This window comes from Eubalaena glacialis, chromosome 11 (assembly GCF_028564815.1).
Source record: "Eubalaena glacialis isolate mEubGla1 chromosome 11, mEubGla1.1.hap2.+ XY, whole genome shotgun sequence".
Classification (NCBI taxonomy): Eukaryota; Metazoa; Chordata; class Mammalia; order Artiodactyla; family Balaenidae; genus Eubalaena; species Eubalaena glacialis.
In genome coordinates, this window is record NC_083726.1 from 89,188,167 (window position 1) to 89,204,399 (window position 16,233).

At 40.9% G+C, this 16,233-nt stretch overlaps 1 protein-coding gene across 2 annotated transcripts in view; it reads left to right on the forward strand.

Annotated features, from left to right (window-relative positions):
• Nucleotides 1-257: 257 nt before the first annotated feature.
• The window catches only part of PKP2 (plakophilin 2), an 83,765-nt gene continuing 67,789 nt past the window's right edge, over nucleotides 258-16,233 (forward strand). Inside the window, exons 1-3 of one of the 2 annotated variants that reach the window (XM_061204150.1) lie at nucleotides 258-587; nucleotides 12,709-12,821; nucleotides 13,171-13,844. In XM_061204150.1, coding sequence (XP_061060133.1) covers nucleotides 374-587; nucleotides 12,709-12,821; nucleotides 13,171-13,844 — 1,001 coding nt within the window. In that variant the 5' untranslated portion in view covers nucleotides 258-373. The remainder of the gene's footprint in view (nucleotides 588-12,708; nucleotides 12,822-13,170; nucleotides 13,845-16,233) is intronic. The other variant, XM_061204149.1, reaches the window with a different exon arrangement.

The following is a 16,233-nucleotide window of genomic DNA, read 5'->3' on the forward strand; positions in this document are numbered from 1 at the left end:
GCGCGGCCCCGGCCCACAGGATCCGAGGTGACTCGGAGAGTGTGCACGCCCTGGGGCGGACTGCGCCCCTCTCCCGCTTCCCTGCAAGGAGTTCAACTCGTCAGGTGTCGGCGCGCGCGGCCCACCCGGCCCCGCTCCCTGGCGGATTGCGCTTGCCGCGCTGGAGCCGCGCCCCCTCTCCCGGGGTAAGGGCTGGCGCCGGGATTCCCGAGGCCTCGCTCGCCGCTGCTCTGGCCTCTCACCGGCGCGAAGGCGGGGCCAGAGGCGGGGCCGGCGCGGCGGGGCGGGGCTCGCACCAGTGCCCGGGGCTCCGCCGCAGCTTATCCCGCAGGTCTCGCGGCAGGAGCGTGGCTCTGTCGCCAGCTCCGGCCCCATGGCAGCTCCAGGCTCCTCGACTGAGTGCGGCTACATCCGTACAGTCCTGGGCCAGCAGATCCTGGGGCAGCTGGACAGCTCCAGCCTGGCCTTGCCCTCCGAGGCCAAGCTGAAGCTGGCGGGGAGCAGCGGCCAGGCGGTCAAGAGCCTGCGGATCCAGGAGCAGGTGCAGCAGACCCTGGCCCGGAAGGGCCGCAGTTTCGTGGGCAACGGTGAGTGGAGCCCCGCTGTGCCCTGCACCGCCCCCACCCTGCCCCTTATCCCTTCCCTCCCCCTCCCTCCCCCTCAGCGCCCAGTTGCTTCGACTCGCTTCTTCCTGAGGGTGCGGGACCTGGTGTTCTGCCCACCTGTGCGTCGCCGGCCCTTTGTACGATCTGTCGCGCCTCCGGACTCAGACCAGCTTACTTTGGGAAAGCACTGTTTTTAAAAACAACCTCTTACTCAGATGTGTCATATATGTATCTACGTATATTAAGTGCATATATATATATATGAAAAGAATTCAGTCCAAGATTCCCTTCCTTAACCTGTTCCCCTAGGCCCCCCGCCCCCACGCCCACCCCATGGGACTTCATCTGGAGGCTCCGGGAGTCTGTAAACACTTTGAAATTCTCTGCAGAAATTTGGTAAGATCATTTTTCTGGGAGAAAGCGCCCCTAGCTTTTACTAAAAATTTTAAAGGATCTATGACCTCCATAAATATTTTTAAAAAGAAAACCTGAAAGCACTGGCGCTCCTACAACCTGTAAATTGCGATTGTGGTGCCTTGCCCAGGTACTTCGGGACACTCCACCCAGTGTACTGAGCGAGTGGTTGATCTAGGAAGTGAAAAGATTGGGTAGGAGGCTTTAGGCTGGGGAACAATCACCCCACCCCGCGGGTGACAAGGAGGAGGAGAAAGAAGGGAACTTTGGCCCCGCCGGCAGCAGCCCCGCCCTCCTTGCTGCGCCCCGCCCGCCTTGCTGCGCCCCGCCGACGCACTCGTGAGCACAGCGCTGGTATCTACGAAAAATTAAACTTGGAGGTGAACAGAGTTAAAACAACACACACACACACACACACACACAGAACACTATATTAGTAACTGATAGTCAAAGGAGGTGGAAGGGGAAGAAGATGGCAAACCAGTTGTGAAAATTAGAGAACGTGAAATATCATTTCTCGCCTTCTAAAAGTCAGATGATCAGAGCCACTCAGTAATTCTTTTACTAGTTGTTTAATTTATTTTTTCATTATAAAAGTATTCTAGGCTTATTATGGAAACCAAAAGAAAGAAATTAAACTGTTAAGTTGGGTTATCAGTTGTTTCCTCCAATGTTGAACTGTTTCTCTAGGAAGTTAACTTGAGAAATGGCAAATGTAGAACCCATTAGGAAAAAGAAAAATGCTTGCAGACCAGATCAGAGATTTAAAACAGCAGACCCTGCGAAGCTGTATTGTTTTACATTTATGTAAAAGAATTTTAAAGGATCAGGCAATCAATATTTACATACTTGAAAGGTAAAGAGATGTTTAATAATTACAGTTGATGTAATTGTGTACCTACTATGTGCCAAGAATTGAACTCTGTGGTTTGCATTCATTATGTTACTTATGTTTCCAGAAAGAAAAAAAAAAAAAGCTTGTGAGGTAAGGTGCTTTAATCCCCATTGTACAGATGAGGAAACTAAGCAGTTAAGTAACACTCAATTTCCCACAGGTAGTAAGTAGCAGAACTGGTAGTACTTAAATTCCCAAGCCTGAATTTTTAAACCACTCATCAGTTATATTGTTAAGCTTTTTGGTAATTAATAGAAAGTGGGATTTTAATTAAACCTTAAGCCTCTCTAAGCCCCCATCCCATTTTCCTTTAAATAAAACTGAGATAATTCTGAGAGAGTGGGGAGGTCTCAGTGACACAGAACTGCCACAGCACATGGAAAAAAAATAACGTATATTTACATTTAGGAGTCTGACTAAAGACCCTAGGACAACTGAGGCCAATTTTTGACCAGTGGGGTCATTGTACCCCTTTAGTCTGTGCAGGTCCAGTGCCAAACTGGAATCAAACTAGCTGCTTCTGCATAGGGGAACACAAGGGATGCACCTGAAATATCCTTTCTTACCCTCTGAGAATGGCTGGCCAGGAAGAGCAACCAGACATCAACTATTCAATAAATGCAGGGAGTGAACAGACGGAAAGGGAGCATTGCCGAGCATCTGCTATGTGCCTAACCCTGTTCAAGAATATGTTTGCATTTTATTATATCCTTAAAACAATTATATGAGATAGATATGCAGATCCATTTCACATATGAAGAATGCATCAGTCTCTCAATATTTATTGGACACTTAGTCCCAAACCCACACATGATTTGTTCTCTTGACAATGGCACATTCATGTTGTTTGGTGAATTCAAGAACTATCAGGTGAGTCTGTTCTTCATGCAGGGCACTATGCAGGTACTGAATTAAACATTCACTCTCCTTGCTTTAAAGCAAGGAGTTCAAAGTCTGTAGAAGGAAAATGCTCTCTCTAAAAAAATGCGTTATCAAATAAAAAATGGTAAGCTACCCAAAGGAAGAACAGCCAACGAATTATGGAGTTTAGAAGAATGAGTTAGACTACTAGCTGAAGGGAATTTTGAAAAGCTTCTTGGAGGAATTGGGATTTTAGGTCTCAAAAATTCAGTAGGATTGGACAGAGGGAAGGGTTTGGAGGAAGAGCATTCTAGGAGGGAACAGCAGGAATATTACACAGTTCACAGAATTGATATGGTAGAACAAAGGGCACTGTCGTGATGCCTCTGCTCCAATGCTTAGGGCAACTGCTTGAGTCCAACTAAGGAACAAAGTGTTTGAAATATTTTTATTGCAACAGGAGCTTCCCAACAAGCTGAAATATACTCAGCCTACACAGAAGTGCAAGTCAGGCAGAGAGATAAGGCAACAAACAACACCTACTTACTCTAAACCTCAGCTTTCTGAGACTCAAAGAGGAAATCAGCTTCAAAGGAATTTAGCATTAACACACCATGGAACAATAACCAGGGGTGGTTTGTGTATGTTGTTTAATTAAAGTTCTTTGAAAAGGTTTGGGGGGTCCTTATGGTTGTGAGTATTGTTTTTATTATTTCCGTATTACTATCCTGTCTCTAAAGTTGAAACAGACAGGCAGTTGTTGAAACAGTGCTGGTCTGGAAAGAATCCTGTATCAACATAAATTCCGGGAAGAAATGACCCTGGTGTTAACTGCTGTTAGCTCCAGGGACCTGGAGAATTCTGAATTGTTGACATACCTGTACGATTGAGGCAGCAGATAATCTGCTGAAAACAGAGATGAGATAAATGTGACTGATTTGTTGATAAATACCCTGCAAGGGTCTTTAAGCTGTCAACTTCTCTCTAATGCCTTTATATAAGTGAGTGGTTTTCATTGTAAATTACTCTAACTTTTGTTATTTTAAATTGTGTTGAACATTTTAAAATTGGCTGTAACTCTTGGGGGCGGGGGGGGGGGGCAGTGTGGAACAGAGGTGTATAGCAACATTGTGAGATGAGTCTGTATTGTAGGAAATTTTAAAAATTCTTTTATAAAAGTCACATAGAAGACATTTAAGAATTGCAAGTTCAGTATTAGCAAAGGGAAGAATTTTAAGTTTCCATATCCTATTTATTACATTTACTTTGAAAGTACTACTACTTTACTTATTACAACAGTTCCCCCTTGGGTGCCTGGGTAAGGAAGAAAGTCATGTTTTAAATTGTTGTATGTATACAATACTTATAAAACACAATGAACAATATCCTAATAAAATTTGCAGCTTCTTTGGAAATCAGCCAAAGGCATGCTGTTTACTTAAATGGTTTTCCTGGCCAAGATGTTTTGAATATCTGTGATCAGAAGGAATTTTGGAGAAAGGACTGAAAATTGGCTAAGGTAGCAAAAAAGGCAATTAATAGGTATTATTTGTGGGGCAGAGGCCCGGGGCGGGGTGGGGGGGGGTTAGTTAGACATTGTTTAAATCCTGTATGAATTATTTGTTGCCAAAAAAAGGAATGCCAGGAATGAAGCAATTCTGGAAGTGAGGCGACTAGTCATTTAGAAAGTAGGAGAAATCAGGAGAGAAGGAAAAAAGGTTAGATGGTGGGGTGGCAGGGACATGGCCATGCTGCTGTGATTGTAAAATGTCAATAGTGCCACATGATTTAATGTACTTCCTTGTCTGCCAGTGTCTAGCAGATCAATTGCAATGACTTAAAAAAAAAAACTGCATTTTTTTTTTTTTTAGAAATTCTTCTGATTATAATAAGTCAAAGGAAATAGAATGTTAACAGCATGGTGATTATAAAAAAATTAACTCCCCTCCCCTAGAAATGGTGAAAACACATCTTTTATGGATAAGGTCTTGAGTGAAGGCGTGAGTAGAGGTGCTTCAGAATCAATGGAAGTACTAACAGTGTTTGATGATAAAAGTACATTGCTCTATGTGTCCCAGATAAGGTGCAAGAAATCTCCTTAAGAGAAAACAACTGTTCACTTAGGCTTTTTAAAAGACTGCATTAATGTTATTTATGCCCTGTGTTAGTAAGTTCCAATCATGGGAACAGCTCACTTGAATTAGATATTCTAGGTATTTGTTGTTCACATTGGCTTATTCTCCTAAAGTTTTGGATATCAGCTTTAAATTTTTTTCCTATGTGTTAAAATAAGGTCATACATATTTACTTTATCTTCAAATAGTTAACATTAATTTTACACTCATTGAGTTTCTGGTCTGATCAATAGAAATTATTAAAAGCTTTAGTTTTTTCTTTTCTGAGAGCAAGCATATATTATTGGCAACCTATCTATGATAATAATGTATAACAAATATGTTGCTAAAACCTCTGGAATTTATATATCAGACTTGATTAATATTGTCTGTAATAAGATCATTTGATACTATCTCAGATGACATTCAAGAATTTTAAGTCATACAGTTCTGAGGTAAATGTTGGACTCCAACTATTTTGTGCCTGTACACAAATGTATGAAGACATAAATATCATACTCCTTCTGGGGAAGTAAACAGTAAAAGGCGTGTTGCAAGTGGGAATAGACACAATTAGTAGAAAACTTAATCTTTGTGCTAGAATGAACCATCTCACTCCCCTGACTTATTAGGATAAGAACAATAAGCAGAATTTCAGGTCCTCTTATAATAGAATGATTGAAAAATCTATTGTGTATATTTTGTGTTATGCCATTAATGGTGATTGGATATAGGACATAAAAACAGTTGCTCTATTCTTAAGTAAAGTGCTTAAAGATGAGCTGGGGAGCCCAATCAATATGTAGACTTAAATGAAAAGGCATATTTAGAAAAAAGAATCTTGAGCATTTGAAAACACAGCTCACCATTACCATTAAAAGAATTCACATATTTGTTTTCGTGGAATAATCAGCTTTAGGCTTAACAATATTAATTGGCCAAAGCATCATAATCGAAGTTCTGCAATTCCTTGATATCCAGAAGAAAATACTGCTCATTAGAAGCTTAATAAATTATTCCCACTTTATCTTAAATCTCACTAATATGTTCACAGGATAGGGGTGAGGAGGATCACATCCGAATTATTGTATCTTGATTACCTTTTTCTTTGAAGGAGGAAAATAAATGGAAACTTTTCTTGACAGATCATAGGAACTTATTATAGAATACCAAAATATTGCAGATAAAACACAAGCCATACAGATAAGAGAATGACAGTAAATATATATTATGCAGATGTAGAATCAACCTTGCCACAACGAACATAGTCATCTTTTCTAATCACTTAGAGTCTGTCTGCATTTGGGGGAAAATTTTGTTTCTTTCTCTCTATATTCCCAGAATGACAGAGAAACAGTAGGAAGTATTTGAGCACCTTCCATCCACTCCAAGACAAAAGCATACATGCAACTATCATCTTCACATTTTTGCTCCACTGTGCTAATCCACAGGATAGATGTAGGCCTGAAGGATTAAGTGCAAACTGAATGTGTATAACTAGGATATTTTTAATGTACAAGGAAATATTGACTAATCAACCGTTAACTTGTCAAGCGCTGATGAAAGACTGTGCCAGAAATGGTAGTAAAAGATGTGATTCTTTATATCAAGAAGGTAAATCTGGCCTCACTCCAATTCATTCTTCACCTAGGTAGTAAACTTTCTAAAATCTCAGCACATCATTTCCTGATTTAAATTACTTCAGTTTCTTGCTGTTCTCTACAGGAGTGAAATCCTTATTCAGCATGGCATTCCAAGTTCTCCATGATCTGATGACTGCATCTTCTCAAACTTGGTCCTATCACCACTACTCCCACACCCAACCAAACACCAGCGATTTATCTTGCTCGATTCCTATCCCTACCCCCTACTGCCCTCACTCCTCTCTCCCTTCTTTTGGCTGGGTTAACTCTTACACGCCCCTCAAAACTCAGTTCAGTTGTGCGCCTGTATAGGCAGCCTTCCCTCATCCATCCTGATCCAAGTTAAAGATTTGAACACTGTGAGGCACACAAGATGTTTCAGTAGGGGAGAAACATGAAAAAATGCAGGGGTTTTCTGAAAATACATTTGGCAGATTTGGTGGATTTAAAGAAGGGACAGCAGTTATGAATCAGTTGGGAGAGAAGAGGTTAGTACTAGCAAGTGAGGAGCAGTGGAAATATCATGTCTTGAGTCATTACAAAAACCTATAGCAAGTTTTTTAAAGCAAAAAGTTCTTTAAATTCATCTTTTTGACTATTAGTTGCATCATTGTGAGTACAATGTGCTATTTGTCATTGTGGTTCTAAAGTTTTACAAGTGATCATTATGAGGTATCTCAGCAAATGAATTGGCAAGAATGCCAAAGTAAGGTGATAAATTACAGGAATTCATATAGATTTAGAAACCTCCAGGGTGTATCAACTTAGTGCTTTACTAGTGTGCTAAGTTACCAGTTTATAATCACAAATTTTATAATCACATATTCTGGCTACTCAAACAAAATACATGATATAGACACCTGCAGTGTAAAAGGGCCTTTTTTTTTTTTAAAGGGCCTTTTAAATATGTGTTTTGTGGTTATCTAGAGCAGTAATTTGAGGATTACCCCACAAATGTCATAAACTGATGTCTTAAACTGCGTAAGAGGCTCCTGAAAAATAAGGACTTCTGGTGGCTGGTTAGTATATTATTAGTGGGTGATAGCCATTGACTTAGTGACACAGTGGCACATGGAGTGTGTGGCCCTTTTGCTAGGATTGTTGGTCTGTCCCTGGCATATTCAACTTTGTTTGAAGCCAGCTCTGCTCACCACTGTACTACCAACACTGACTCCTGGCATATTCCACTTTGTAAGAACTCATAGCCAGTACTTTCCAACTGTACACTCAATACACTGAGTTGTTCCTCATGGTTGATTATGTGAGCTTTCTTAACTGGTAAGTTACAGCACTGCACACTTTCTGTTAATTTTTCAATAATGCAAAACACTATTAGGCTTTGGTCTGCTTTAAAACAATTTTTCACCATAGTTTTTTAAACCAACAAATTCCACTCCTCTTCCAGCCTGAGCAAGTGCTTACCTGAGTTGTATACAAGGTTGTAGAATTGCGGTTTGCATGAATATCTGATCATTTTTCTTAGAAAGTAAAAAACAGGAAGATAAAAGAAATAATTTTTTTTAATGTTAAGTCCAGGAAAATGAATTCTATGTTATATGCCCACACAGGCAAAGGAAAATCCTTCACCAACTCAGGAGTCCTGATGTATGGTTCTTGATGGGTCCTTACATATTTTGTGTTTTCTTTTAAGTACCTACTTTTGTTAGTAAATTATTTTAAGGACCCATTTAAATATGAATTGCTATACAAATTCCTTCTGATAAGTTTCAAGAGGTCATGTAGTTAAATCTTTTTAAGGTATAAGGAGAAAGAGAGCTGTTGTTACCCAGAGGTTGCTGTGAAAAGACCAAATACAAGAAAGTGAAAGCTTTTAGAGCTTTTAGACTTCCAGAATCTAATCTCTTTCCATCAAAAAGACCATTGTGAATCCACACAGTGAAGGCAACTGCTTGTGATTGTGAGCACAATAAATTGTATCATTTAAATCAGTACTGGTAGTGAACACATACTGATTTCTATGCATACCTGTTTTCATGGGAATTTCTTATACCTCCATCTCTACACATTCTCCTTTTAAAGCTCAGTGTGAACCAAATCAGTTTTTCACCTATGCTCAGAGAGTGCTAGACGCTTGAAAGAAAAGATGCTTCTCTGAATGTGAATGCTACTCTCTTCTCTCTAATATAAGCAGGTTATTTAAAGGTCTTGTTTGTTTGTTTAGCAACTCTCTATCATCTACTTACCATAAGGGAAGCTGTATTTTTAAACGTGCCCAGATACCGGTAATGGAGTCACAATAGAGGCTTGTCAATTTGATTTCATAACTATATTAAATTTAACCAATTGGGTAATAAAGCTGGTCACAAAATCTACAAAGAACTGATTATGGAAATTAATTTTCTATTTTTAACCCTAACAATATTTTATTATTTTGGACAACACTTGCATAGATGACCAGAAATCAAGATATTTTCCCACGAACAGCTGCTTAGGGATCACATCATTCAGATTAACATTCAGAATTGGAAAGAGAGAAAATTACATTTCCTGTGAGGTCTGCACCTCTGCAGTCTTCTGAGCAATTTGGAATCCTTCCATCAAAACCAACCCCCCTCGTTCTCACCCTCCCACCCTGCCCCCACAATTGCTTTGACCTGAATTGCTTGTTATTTGAGGAGGATGGAGTTCTGTAACTGCGTCCTTCATTTCCTTTAAAGTGGGCTCCATAGATGTCCACAGTGTTCTTAGAAGAAAAGGTTTGGATAACGTTGCCTGAGTCAGTATTATTAATAATTTGAAATAGTCCCTAGAAATCATTGCCTTCTTTAGGAAACAGCAAAAGCACATTATGCAGTGTGTAAGTGAAATGAATGACCAGTTAAAACCACAAAATGCCATCATGATCATCCTCAGTGGCTGGGTCAATCAAAAATAACCAGAAAAAGCCAAAATCAGTACCCGAATAAAAACTCTTAGATACAACACAGTGTAAATTAAAGCATGCAAACTAGTTTATCCCTCTTTCTACAACAGATTAATTCATGAAAATGTGTGAAAAACAAATTTTGTGACCCAAATTCTGTTTTTAAAACTGTATCTCATTTTTGCATGTTGCTTTACAATTTTAAAAGTACTTGAATGTATGCTTTCTCGGTAAACCTCTCTCTCAGCAACTCTGTTAGTAGGTGGAATTATGGGAAATAAATCTAGGTGATTTGTCCAGACACACGGAAAGGAGTAGAGTTGGAGGCTCCAGACCAAGTCTACAGATTTCTTCAGTTTAGGGAAGATACCTACATACTTCTGTGATGTAAGGAAGCCCTTTGAAATATAGTCATGCTCTAATTTTCCATGTTAGAAAATGTGGATTTTTATGTTGGATTTATTTAAAGCAGTATGTGCCTGTATGTATAATATGTTTTTGTTGCTTTCTTATTTCTGTTTTTGGAGAAGGGCATGGCTGAGTTATTTTATATGTTTAACTGTCATATTATTATGTGTTTTATTCTCCGATTGAACAGAAAATAATGACTTGCCTTAAAGAGATTAGTTTCCATTCTGATTAATATTTATTTTTTAATTCTACCATTCAAATTTTCTTTAAAATCTTAGAACACAGCTGCTAATTCATTAATCCACTATACTGATCTCAAACTCACGACTGCCTAGGCAAATTAATCTGCATTATTTGCTGTTTAAGATTGGCATTCCAGAGAAACCATCTATTGAGCCGTCCTGCAGGTTGACTATCAGGAGTCACAACTTTTCTTGAACAGGAGGAGAGTCTGTGGTTTAAAGATCTAATCTTATTTTATTCCCTGTTACCAACTACCTTGTAGTTATTTTGGGAACCAGTAAATCGGTCTCAATTCTTTCATCTGAAAACTGAAGGAGAAGCTTCCTTATAAGGATTTATGTCAGCAAATAAAGAACTTTTACAGAGTATTTGGAGTTGCCCAGGTAAAGGTTCTAGAGGAAAGAGAATGACTGTTTTTGGTTCTCATAAAAAAAACCTATGATAATAACAATCTCTCCAGGGTTTTGATAAATGGCAATTTCAGAAGAGCCACAGTGCAGTCAAATAGTAGAGATCAGTGGAAAGGATGAGCCCAGAGTTCAAACCCAATATTAAATCTCTTCACAATTTGAAGCAAGTAATTTGTTTCCCTCTTTTTTAAGGGACATGCTAATAGCTAACTCTGCATCACAAAGTATTGAAAAATAAAATAATTTGAGCTCCTTAAAGAAAAGTAGTATTGAAGTGTAAGGAGTTGCTTTAAAATGCTACCAGCCCCAGCAACAATGTGAGTTAAAGAATGTAAACTAAACATTTAGCCTCCCTTCCCACACCAGCAAGACCCTTGCAGCCCTGCCTCCCTGATAGCCTGGGGTGGGGGTGGGTGTGAGAGAAGGAACAGTGGGGCCCGAGTTGGGGACTACAGACAGCCTGGGCAGCCTCAGCAGGAGCCTCAGGCAGGCATTGAGAGCTAGTACTTAAGCCTCTCACAGCTTTTGCTCTGGGGTGGGACAGAAGATTCCTTTCCCTTATTCAATGTCCAGGTTCCAGGCATCCTCTGTCATTGAAGTTAAAAATTAAGGGGCTGCCTGACCTTTTGCTAAACCATGAGAAGAAATCAGGCCCCTGGAAACAGGAGATGACTGGCTTAGCTCAACTCTCGTGGTCTTTAGGGTGACAGTTACAAGCCTGCAGCTGCCTCCCCCAGGACCCCTTGAGGCCTGAAACTTGTTTACCAGCCAGATTATTTGGCTCCAGGAAATAAGACACATATACAAACATAATTTGGGATGGATTCATACTTTTTAGCTCTCTGGCAACAACACTCTCCATTCCCCCTCTCCCTCAAAATAACTTGTGAATCTATTGTCAGTTAGACTCTATAACAATTTATTGGAAAAGTATGTTGCTATGTTCCAATTGTACTGGAAAGGGTCTACCTGTGTTGTTTTATTCCCAACATCTTTCACGAGTCTCTCAAGCCTGCAAGAGTTAATTATTTTATTTTTTTCCTCTGATTTCTAAAAGAATGCTACGTGACACAGTAATTTTGGTTAAAGTTAGGGAACTAGAAATTACCTAGGTTTTAGAGATCTTTTATTATTTTGATTAGGCTTTTTTTTTTTTTGTAGGGCAGTGGGAGATCGAAAAAGAACAAACAAAAAGCTGGGAGCTTTTTAAGCTCAAAGAGGAGCATTTTAAGACTTGCCTCAGTTGAGAGTCCCTGCAGGCCCCACAGAACTGAGCAGGAAGGGCTGCCTCCTGTGCAGTGTCTGCAGAAAGGGCTGACTTGTTATACCCCAAACTAAGAACTAGCCGGCAATTCGTTTGTGGTGTAAAAGTTGATTCCCTCTTCTGCCTAACTCTCATGTTGCCAAATGCCTCAGGCCCAGGGTTGGCATTTTTCAAGCTGATCCATGTTTTCTTTGACCACACCAACCCATTATATTTATTGCCTTCACCTACATCCTCTCAGGAAGCTTCAGAGTTCCTGCCTTGGGTATTCCTCTGACTTACCGAACTGTTAACTGTAATTAACATTTTTAGATTTTTGTGAAAATCTCCTCTCTCCTTTCTTCCCTTTTCTCAAAAAAATATTTTTAAATAAATATTTTTAATTTTAATTCAACTTTTATTTTGAAAAGCTTGTGGAGAATGTTGTCATAACCTGCAATCATTTGCCATATCCAAGGGTCCTGTTAACCTAGCACTTAAAAAACACTAATGTAAATCTAGTACTTGTCATTGACCTTAATTTTTTTTTAATAAATATATTTATTTTTTTGGCTGTGTTGGGTCTTCGTTGCTGCGCATGGGCTTTCTCTAGTTGCGGCAAGTGGGGTCTACTCTTTGTTGTGGTGCGTGGGCTTCTCATTGCAGTGGCTTCTTTTGTTGCAGAGCATGGGCTCTAGACGCGAGGGCTTCAGTAGTTGTGGCACGTGGGCTCAGTAGTTGTGGCCCGCGGGCTCTAGAGCACAGGCTCAGTAGTTGTGGCACACAGGCTTAGTTGCTCTGCGGCATGTGGGATCTTCCCGGACCAGGGCTCAAACCCGTGTCCCCTGCATTGGCAGGTGGATTCTTAACCACTGTACCACCAGGGAAGTCCCGACCTTAACTACTTAAATTTAAAATATATTATTGTTATATAATCTTTACTGATTGGCCCACTTATATTATTTTAATATATGCTTGATTACAGGAAATCTTCACCGAACTAGCAGTGTTCCTGAATATGTCTACAATCTACACTTGGTTGAAAATGATTTTGCTGGGGGACGTTCCCCTGTTACTAAAACCTATGACATGCTAAAGGTAGGATACCAAAGAATATAACCCTAGTTACCAGGTTACCAAGAAAACATTTTTAAACTTCTGTAGGTTATTTTTTAATGTTTACCGTTCTCAAGTATTACCATTTCCTAAATGAATTATGAGAAGTGGACACCATGGAAAACTGGAAACTTTAAACAGTATTAAATCCTGGTGCAAATAACTAGACAACCAAGTCTTGTTTAAAAACAGATTTACCCAGAAAGGAGCTGACTTCTCCGTGTGATTCAGAGAAACCAACACCTTGTGTAATAGTCCTAGAATAGTTAATCTTCAACAAAGATGAAAACTGATTCATGCCTCATTTAAACTTTATTTCTCTCTTGTGCAGACAGGCACAGCTGCCACTTATGAAGGTCGCTGGGGGAGAGGAACTTCGCAGTACAGCTCTCAGAAGTCAGTGGAAGAAAGGCTCTTGAGGCAGCCTCTGAGGAGACTTGAGATTTCCCCGGACAGCAGCCCTGAGCGGGCTCAGTACGCACACAGCGAGCACCAGTCCAGCCAGAGAAGCCAGGCCGGGCACACCTTGCGGCAGCAGGAGAGCAGGAGGTCCACGCTTCTCGTGCCGCCTCGCTACGCCCGCTCAGAAATTGTGGGTTTCAGCCACTCCGGGGCGGTGGGCAGACAGCGCCACTACGACACGTACAGGCGCTACCAGTACCGGTCTGTGAACGACGCCGTCTTTGACGGCGCCCGGGTCCACCCGGTGGTGCTCACGTACCCCAGGCCTGGGACCAGCCACAGCCTGGGCAACCTCCTGGAGAAGGAGAACTACGTGACTGCGGGGCCTGCCGCGGGGCAGGCCAGGCCGCCGTCCGTGCAGCGGGGCACGCAGGGCCGGGCGGCGCGGTCGTCCTGGCATCAGAGCTCCTTCCACAGCACCCGCACACTGAGGGAGGCCGAGTTCGGCGGGAGGAGGACCCACATGACCGTGGGCCAAGTGGCAGCAGGAGGAAGTGGGAACGTGCTCGCGGAGAGAAGCACTTTCACCGACGCCCAGGCTGGGTGAGTCCCCTTCTCAATCTGCAGCACAGTCGGTGCCAGCACATTCTGTTCCCACAGCTCTTACCCGTGTGAGCTGGCGCTCCTGGTGCTGCAGAGAAAGGCTTCCAGAGATAAGTGATTAAAACAATGACTTCTCAGGCAGCTGCCTAATTGACAGATTAGCCTGTTTGCCTCAGGGGCAGGGGCCAAGCTACCTGCTTGTATGGCAGCTCTGTGGGGGAAATGTGACTTTTAATCCATCTGTTCCAAATTAGATGCTGGCTAAAGGGATGGCTGCCCCTTGGCTATATGAAAATCTACTTTGAATGAGAGCTAACTCGAGAGTAGACCAAGAAATGGATAATTGCATGCATCAGTTATTCTCAATCATTCCTTGAAATAAAGGAAGGAAAAAGGCAAAAGTGTTTATTCCTGCTGCTAAGAGTGAACCTCAAATGCTGTTTTGATAACACTACCACAAAAAGATGGAGCTAAGCAAAGGCAGCTAATTTCTAGATGTCTCTTTCCTTCCTTTTATACCTAATAATTTTACTTTTTGATTCTGGTATCAGTGATTGGAGGGGTTTTGTTTTGCAATACTGAATAATTAAAATAATTGAAGTTTCAAATTCATTCCTTTGCCTCTCCTATTTACTTTATACCTTGACTAATCTAGTTTTTGGAACTTTAACCTTTATTCAAGTTTGATGCTGGAGCACAAATTTCATAAACTGAGGAACTCACTAAGAGAAAGGTTAAGAAATGGATGGATGATTACATCAGTAACTCCCAAAATAATGATGTGGTATCATTATGGTAAAACATTAAGTACATGACTTTTAAAAATTTCTAATGGAAGTTGTTACCTTTAATCATCCCTTTAAGTGAAATTGTGCAGTATACTCATTGATTAGGTAGGCACCGGTGAGAAAAGATGTTAGGGCTAATCTAATCTTGAAGCAAGAAATATTTTTTATAAAGCAAAATTGAGCATCAGACTTCTAACATTTCTTGTAGAAAGCAGATCTTTGTCAATATGGACACACTTATAAAGAAGAAAAATACATGAGGTAATTATTTATGGAGGAAAAAGCTGATCAAGTCTTTTAAATGGATAATTCAAGATGTATTAAATGCCTACTGTATTCTAGGATTTGTGCCAAGCACAGTTTTTAACAAAATGATTCTAACAATAACAAAACTATTGTGCCACGTTCTCCAGCAACTGGCATTCTTCTCTTCCTACATCTCTGTGTCCCCACACTGCTTCCACCACCTTGTCACTTCCCAGCCTGTCATCAACCCACTGCAGTATGGCTTTAGTCCCCACCATTTCACTGAAATAGGCTCCCCACAGATCTACCAATGACTGCCTTAATGCTACATCTGAGCAGTCCTTATATTACTCAGTCTATGGATAGCATTTGACAACACTATCTGTGAAATTCTCCCTTCCCTGGGTTGTCGGGGCACCAGCTTCTCCTGGTTTTCTCTAGCCATGTCTTAGTCTTCTCTGAGAAGACTTTTCTGCATGCCCAAGGAAGTCATCTTCATCAACCCTTCTCTTCTGGTCTTGGTGCTCTTCTAAAGAGGCCCTGTGTACTGCACTTGTATCCTGTGATTCCCAGTGTTTTATTTTCAGCTCTGTCCTCCATCCTGAACTCTAGATCTGTATGTATTTCTAACAAAGTCATGGACTCAGTATGTTCAAAACTAAATTTATCAGCTCTTCCCTACCCTCTACTCCTATCTTCTCATACTAAAGTCCTATCTTTACAAACCTGGGAGTCACTCTTAGCTTTTCCCTCCATAGTCACATATCACCAAGCCACATTTTATTCTCCTTAATGGGTCTTAAATTTTTACCCTTCTTTCTGTCTCTATTGCATAGGTCTCTCTGCCTCTGGTCTTGCTCACTCAACCATTCTCTAGGACCATTAGAATGATCTTCCCAAATCTGATGATTCCTCTCTCCAATTTATAACCTTCCCATAATTCCACCATATTTTTGTGCTTTTTACCATGGCACACAAGGCCCATGTTTTCAGCTATGCTTATCACTCTAGTCTCATCTCTTTCTACTGTCCTCCACCCATCATCATCACCTTCCCCAAACACATCCCCAAACAGTCAAACTACCTCGAACCTCTTTTACTTCCCTTAATGGAAAATATTAATTCACATATTTTCTTTATTTTTCTCTTTCTGCCTTCCCTTCTTCTTTCCTTCCTTTCTTTCCTCCTTCCTTCCTTCCTTCTTTTCTTTGTCTGTGTGTCTGTCTATCCATCTATCTCCTCCCAGTAGCTTTGGCCGGCTACTCATGATTCTGTATTTATCTGTTACCACCCTTTCCCTGACCACTCCCCTCACAATCTAGTTTATGAGCCCCAGATAGCTGTACTGTGTGGGT